We start from the raw sequence: 7,819 nt of genomic DNA, 5'->3' as shown, positions 1-7,819 counted from the left end.
ATAAGCGATCTTCTGCCTTTGCCTAACGATAATGGCATCTTGCTCATCAACACCCTCTCGTAACACCATTTGAAAAAGTTACAGCCCAACACATCTTCACCAAGTCTCTACAAAACAGAAAAACAAGATGAAAGTGAAACACTGAAAGTGAAACACTAAGAAACAAACCTTAAAGTTCGCACAACCCCAAAATTGTTTACCCAAGTTCTTTGTAGTTCTAGTTGTGCACACCACTGCAATGTCTTCGCAATCGCAAATTGGGGGTGAGCCTGAAACCCTAGAACCACCATGGCATGAATTGCAAGTTTGGTGAACCCAACTATTGCAAGAAGAGGAAAATGCTCCACGAGACATTCCTTTTCAGCTGAAGATGGATGGAAGACAACCACAATTCAAAATCACACAAACCCTAACTTTCAATTATAACATCTAGTTTATGCATATAGTGGAAACAGACATGTCACTGAACAACAATCCGCGTCACACAAAAGAATCACGCTAACCACTGTTCTGTTAACAATTTAGACAGAGTTAAGGAAAAGAAGTTAATTGAAAACATTTAACGAAAGATAGGACCAAATTGAAAACAATTTCAAAAGTAGAACCAAAGTAAAAAAAAATTGACCAAAACTAGGACCAAATGACTATTTAAGCCTTATTTTAAATATAAACTATATTAAATAATAGAAGATTAAAGATAATTAATGAGGTCAATACTTTTTATTTAAAGAACAAAATTAAAAAACAAATGCACACACACAAAATACTCTCTTTATATACTGGAATATAGATACAAATATAATAACTAAAACTACTATTAAACCATATTTTTAAAACAATACCCGAGTCCGTCACTTGACCCTCAACCCTACAATTTCATAATCATACTTTGAATTCAATTATTAAAGATACCTTATTTTTATGGAGTAAAATGTTAATCAATTTTTCACTGATAAAGAAAATATATACTTTTAAATTATTCTTATATAATAAATTCAACAAATATTCTAAAACGCATCTAATTGATACGGAGAAAAATCACTGCATTGATGATATAAGTTTGGAAAATCTTGTAGCCAGTGAGTTTTGAAAATCAGTTCAGTCCTACTAATTCTGAAGCTAAAATCACACTAACAAATATTGAGAACAACAAAAATGAAGAATTCAGTGTCCCTCCACAAATTGTTTTCAACTACATTCAATAAAACAAAATCGAATAATAAATAAGCATTGATAAATTCAAGTTAAGAAGTATACTACTACAATCAAAGAAGTGGAGAAGCGGAGAACACTACGAGACAGATCGAAAGAAATTTAATCCTCAACAATTAATTATTAGCTAACAATATTCGTATTATATATATTTATATAACCATAAGAAGGAAAAAAGCAAAACATATTTAGTGTATTATTTCAAAATTAACATAATCACAATCTTAATCACAGCTATAGTCACACAGAACCTTGGTTAACCTTGTTAACCACCTTAACATCCTGGCCCACCGAAACCCCAACCGGCCTAATATCCGAACCCACCACCGGCGGAACGCCTTGGTACTGCGTCGGCGCGTGCACCACACCTCCTTGCGCAGTATAGTAAACCTGCCTCCCACTCGCACTATCATACGCCACCTGCGCGTACGCTGCATTATCCGGCACCCCAGTAGGCCTAACAACGCCGTATCCCTCAGCATACCCCGAAGCCTTAACCGGCTGCGCTGGCCCCGCCGACGAAAACGGAGTCTTCTGCTGAGCGACGCCTCCGAACACCGCCTGCTCACGGAAACCCTCAGACCCCATTCTCTGCACAGCGTAGTAGCCCTGCGCCGCCGGAGGCCTCACCACCGGCGCGTGGTAGAACGTCCCTGGCGCTGGGATAACATAGACCTGCTGATCAGCACCTCCGGGAGCCGTCGTGACTGTCGTCTGAAAACCCTCGCCGGAAAACTGCTTCTCCGGCCAGTACCCACCGGGATGGGGCGCATTAGGAGGCGGAACCTTCTCCGGCATCTTCTGCATGTAATAATCCCCTCCCGCAGCGGCATAGCCGCCGGCGAAACCATCCTCACTCCTCCTCCGATATTCATTCTCAGCAATCTGCAAACGCTGCATCTCCTGCTGCAACTGTCTCTGAATTTCGATCGAGTTCGCACTCGGATCCGATCCGACGACGCGATCAGAAACGGAGATTCCACCGCGGACCTGATACTCCGGCTGCGGCGCGACTGGCTCCGGCGCGGGATCGTGGAACTTAACGGCCGCGAAGGAAGGAGGGAGAGTGGGAGGAGCAACGGCCTTGTCGAGGCCGAAGAGGTAATCGACATTGGAAGGAGTAACGGGAGGGGTTTTGATGGGGTCAGGTTGCGGGGGAATTGGAGCAGAGTTAAGAGCATCAACGAAGCGATCACGATCCGAGGAGAATGAGGAATTAGGGTTTGAGGAAAGCGTGAAGAGGAAGAGTCTCATCCTGACAGGTTTTGAGTTAGGGCGATAGAGACGGTCGTACTCGTGCATCATGTGTTCAAGGTCGTCGTCGTTGGTGACGGAGATTAGGGCGTCGAGGTCCTCACCAGGGAGTTGGTACTTGAAGGTGAGGTCCTGCGGCGTGGCGTCACAGAGCGCGGCGAGCTTGGAAAGGAAGGCAGGGAACTTGATGGCGCGGTCGACGGCGAGGATCTTGGTGTCGCCGCCGACGTAGGAGAGCTGGTTGTCATGGGTTCGGGGCTGGATCTTGCCGCCGTAGCTGCACATGAACTTGGCCTTGTAGTTCTGGGTCTGCTGGTCGTCCCAGGGCGGCGGATTCTCGAAGTCGATCTCCCTGGAGCGCGGCGAGGAGTCGCCGGAGTCAGGGTAGGAGGGGTACTGATAGTTCTCCATGGTTGTGTGGTGGCTGTCAGAGATGAAAAATGAGAAATAATTAATAAGTAGGGATTTGTGAGGGTTTTTTAATTTATATTTTTGGGGTTTAATGAGTGGGTGCGTGGAGTTTTGGATGATACCTCTTGTTTTGTTGTGTCACGTGGCTGGAAACAAGGTTTGGTGCGTGTTTGTGGTGGTGACAATAACATTTGCCTTCTGAGGGACCCGCATCGTACTGATTGAAGGAGTGCGCGAGAAGCGAGAAACGAGAAGCGATAAGTGAGCCATGGTTTGGTTTTGTTTTCACGTGTTTTACACCAACATTTTCTTTCCTCTCATCTTTCAGCCTTGGAACTTCTTACTTCTGTGCCATATACATAATAATACATCACATCATAATACACGTTGCCATCACTTCATTTCACAACTGTTTCACAGTTGACGAAAATCATAATAAATAAATTATTTCATTTTTAACACGTAGGAAGCAAATCGGAAACGATCGAAAATTCATATAAAATTAAAGAAAAGCAATAGGTTGTGAATTGACATCCTACCATATACATTCACTGTCCCGGCATCGTGAGTGGCTGAAATTGATGAGATATTTTGAAATGACAAGTTAGACCACTGTAACTAACACAAATAAACTACAACAAAAAACGTTGTTATTGTTAGCATTGCGTCTTTAAAAATAGTAAATTAAACATGGATATTTTAACGTTTGTGTATGTCTATGGACCTGTCTGTAATTTTCTAGTCGTTGAATTGTATTCACTTACGTTAAAGTTATATAACATCAATTTCAGATATTTTGATGTATTAATATAAGTATATAATGACTAACGTTGCCATCTGGTTTGATTCACGTGATAGAGAAATTGTAAGCGACTTTTAGAAAGTGTAAATCATCTGGGCAGTTTTTTCTTTTTAAAGAACACTATTATCATAATTAAACTTAAAAGAGATTGAAAACACACACAGTGGATTTAGTCAATAAGATGGTTCGGAAATTGAAAGGAAAATGACATTATAATAATACACCAGAAGACCATAAAATCAACAATGAAATTTGAGTCTAGATATTTTGGATTCTATATTAGTTTTATAGGTTAATTATGTTTTTTTTGCATTTTGAAATTAATCCATTTCAAAACTTTGGACCAATTTAGTTCTTCATCTTTTGAAATATGTGAATTTAGTCCTTTTAACCAAATTTTGTTAAATTTATTTGACATTTCAAACGCGTTTCATAATAGTATTTAACTTAACATTAAAGCAAAAATGTGTCAAACAATATACACAATTCAAACACAATCATGAAATGCGTACGAAACATCAAATAAATCTAACAAAATTTGATTAAAAGGACTAAATCCACATATTTTGAAATATGAAGGACTAAATTGGTCCAAAGTTTCGAAATGGACTAATTCCAAAATTCAAAATTCGCTGAAAGTTAAGGGACCAAAAACATATTTAACCCTAGTTTTATTTGTGAATAATTTTTCAGATATAATAATTCTAAGAAAAATCATAAATAATTAAATTATTTGTATTATTATAAACTAATTTTACTTAATTACTAAATTATAATTTGATTATTAATAGTAATAACATTATTATTATTTTTATTATATATTATAATCATTATTTTTAATATTTTTATTAATATATATATATATAATTATATTATTATTTTAGATATTCAATAACTTTGTGCTAGTCCATTTAGAGAATTATTAAGAAAAAGTAGGGATGGTTAAAAATTCAATTCTCTTGATTCGATCAAGTTTTTCTTCAATTTAATTGTTCCAGTCTCAAATTCAATTTAATTGTTTCGGTCTCAAATATCAAGGAGACGAAAATCAACAATAAACTACCTTTCTAGTTCTTACACTGGTAGATATGTGTTTTCCATTTTCTGGAGTTCAGTAGTTCTGGTTCTGAAAAAGGTTTGCCAATTTCTTCCTCTCTTCTCCTTTATATAGGGCTCTTACCTACCTGATTCAGAAGAATACGTGTTAGTGTGGCAAAATATCAACAATTGATTCCTATTTTTCTGCTGGATATTAAATCCCTTCCTTTTAGGAACGTACTAACCACCTCGACCAAAATCCTACTCGGTCCAAATTCCGCTTGGTCCAAATCCTGCTTGGCCCAAATCCTGCTCGACCCAATTTTTGTTTGGCCAAAATCCTACCTGGCCCAAATCCTGCTCGGCCCAAATCTTGCTTGGCCAAAATCCTACTCGACCCAAATCCTACTTAGCCCAATTTCTACTTGGTCCAATTCCTACTAGGCCTAAATCCTGCTTGGCCCAATTCCTACTTGACCCAAATCCTGCTCGAATTCCTTGCGACCTTTGTCCATGACTAAAACTTGTCGTTTTATGATAAATATTTATCGAGTCGGAATCAAAATGAGCATGTTGAGGTCGGTCATTCTCCAGACGATACACTAATCTATTTAAGCTTTATTTTATAAAAAAATTCAATCCATTTAAAATCTATTTTATTCAATTTAGATTTCAATCTGATCTATATTTTATATACTTTTTGAATTGGATATTTATTCTTTGAATCTAGATTTTCAAATATGAAAAATCCAAAATATCCAATCCTAATTTTCATTCTAAATTTTTAGTTGGGTTGGTCTGAAAGATGGGATGAACTTGTCCAAATCGTAGGTCAAGACGAGTCAGTCCAGGTTGACGGTTGAGACGGGTTGGTACCGACTTGAATTCGGCCGAATCATTCCTAGTCAAAACTTAACAAAGTCAGCCTCGATCGAAGATCGAACAAATTCAATTGAATAGGCCTCGACCAAAATATGGTTGAATTCAATCAAGTCGATCGCAGCCAAAATTTGGTTGAATATGACCCCAACCGAAATTTTGGCGCATTTGGTCGAGTTGGTTGCAACCAAAATTTGGTTGAATATGGTGGAGTCAACATCGGTTGAGACCAAAATTTGGCTGAGTCAACAACTATCGAAATTTGATTGAATTGGCCTTGGCCTAAATTTGGATGTATTTGGCCACAAACAAAATTTGGCCGTATACGACCGAGTTGGTCCCAGACGAAATCTGGCCATATAGGCCAAGTCGATCCCGACCAAAATTTGATTGTATTCAGCCTAGTCTACCAAAATCAAAATTCGGTCGAATAAGCCCTTGCTCAAATTTGGATATATTCAGTCGAGTCGATCCTAGAGAAAATTTGGTCCTATATGACAGACTTGGCCACGACTGAAATTTGGTCGTATTCAGCCGAGTCAACCCAACCGAAATTTCGCTGAATCCACTCCCACTCAAATTTGGACGTATACGGTTGCAATCGAAACTTGGCCCTATTGAGCCAATTTCGGAAGAGTCATTCCCAACCCAAATTTGTCTGTATTCGGTCGAGTCAATTCCGGACGAAATTTGGTCGTCTTGTTCGTGTTCGAGTTAATACCAGAATAAATTTGGCCCCATTCGGCTGAGTCGGCTGTGGTCAAATTTTGGCCATATTTGACAGTGTCAGCCTTGGACAAAATTTAGCATTATTCGACCAAATTTGACAAAGTCAGCCCCGAACAAAATTTGGTCGTATACGACTCGTCCAAAAATTGGCTATATTCAGCCGAGTCAGCCTTGGCCGAAATTCGGTCGAATTCAGTCGAATCGGCCCCAACCCAAATTTGGCCAGACGGCCTAGACCCAAATTTGGTCGTATGCATACAAGTCAGTCCAGAAAGAAATATGGTCGTATTCGGCCAAATTCAACTAGGTCGGCTCCAGTCAAAATTTGGCAGTGTCAACCCTGGACGAAATTTGGCTGTAATTGGACCAAGTTGGCCCTAAATTCAGCTGAATTTAGTCGAGTCTCCCCGATCAAAATTTGGTTGAGTCGTCTTTAGCACAAATTTGGTCGAGTTGGCCTAGGTTAAAATTTGGTTGTATTAGCCTAAGTCACCTTTGGTCAAAATTCAGTTGGATCTAATCGAGTTGACCCCAACCAAAAATTTGACCATATTTTATCAAATTTAACCGAGTCAACCTCAATAATAATTCATTTGAATTTGGTTAAGTCGGTTCAAACCAAAATTCAACGTGATTCCACGAAGTCGACCTCGACTCAAATTCTTACTTAACAATTTAAAGAACAACTGACTCATAAAAAATAATAATAACCATCTTTATCAACCAAATGATAATGATGTGATTATTCATTAGTTCAAACTAACTACTTCCGTGTCTCTAGATAAAAAAGTAACTAATAATAAACAAAGTGACATGTCTTCTCGTACAACATGTATTCATAAAACTTGTCTTGGGTAATTTCGCGGAAAGAGAATCTATAGTTTGGAAAGAAAGCAATACTCACAAGTATGAGTTTTTCAAGTAAATAATCCCACGATGAATGATAAAATCATTTCATTTTTCAATGAGGACCTCGAGGAGTTATTTCTTCATTCCATTGCCATATCGGTAACCATGATAAACCAAACGTAGATTGGAATCTTAATTGATAAACAAAGCTTGACTAACGGCTATTTTAGGTTTACACTTGCTGGCCATTATGTCTTATGTGATTCTCTTGAACCATTTGACAAAGTTTTAGAGGGTTTCATGAGGTACGATTTTATGATGAGTTAGGAACAACTTTTGGTGTTTATGACGTGCCAAAAATATTGATGGTGAAATGATGGGGAAAACAACAACAAACAATATACCAGAGAATGCAGCGGATATAATTTCCCCTAACTTGCAAGAATCTATGAGGAGCAATAATCAAAGAGCAGCAATAATAAATCACCAAAAGCACAAATAAAGGCACCAAGATTTTTAACGTGGAAAACCCCTCAAATCAAGGGTAAAAACCACGAGTCGTCCAGACCAAAGAAATAGCTTCACTATGATCAACAAGAGTACAAAAGAGTCTCAATCAATAGCACAAATTAGTGCCAACACCCA

At 38.5% G+C, this 7,819-nt stretch overlaps 1 protein-coding gene across 1 annotated transcript; it reads right to left on the bottom strand.

The window, feature by feature from the left end:
* Positions 1-1,332: 1,332 nt before the first annotated feature.
* On the bottom strand, positions 1,333-2,931 carry LOC114179173. The gene has a single exon (XM_028065414.1). The coding sequence runs from the start codon at positions 2,875-2,877 to the stop codon at positions 1,453-1,455; it is 1,425 nt and encodes a 474-aa protein (XP_027921215.1). The 5' UTR covers positions 2,878-2,931; the 3' UTR covers positions 1,333-1,452.
* Positions 2,932-7,819: the final 4,888 nt, after the last annotated feature.

Source organism: Vigna unguiculata, chromosome 3, assembly GCF_004118075.2.
Source record: "Vigna unguiculata cultivar IT97K-499-35 chromosome 3, ASM411807v1, whole genome shotgun sequence".
Lineage (NCBI taxonomy): Eukaryota > Viridiplantae > Streptophyta > Magnoliopsida > Fabales > Fabaceae > Vigna > Vigna unguiculata.
This window is presented reverse-complemented; position numbering and strand designations above follow the sequence as displayed.

Excerpts from the sequence above, each read along its gene's own strand:
- LOC114179173 (XM_028065414.1), bottom strand. The coding sequence starts at position 2,877 with ATGGAGAACTATCAGTACCCCTCCTACCCTGACTCCGGCGACTCCTCG.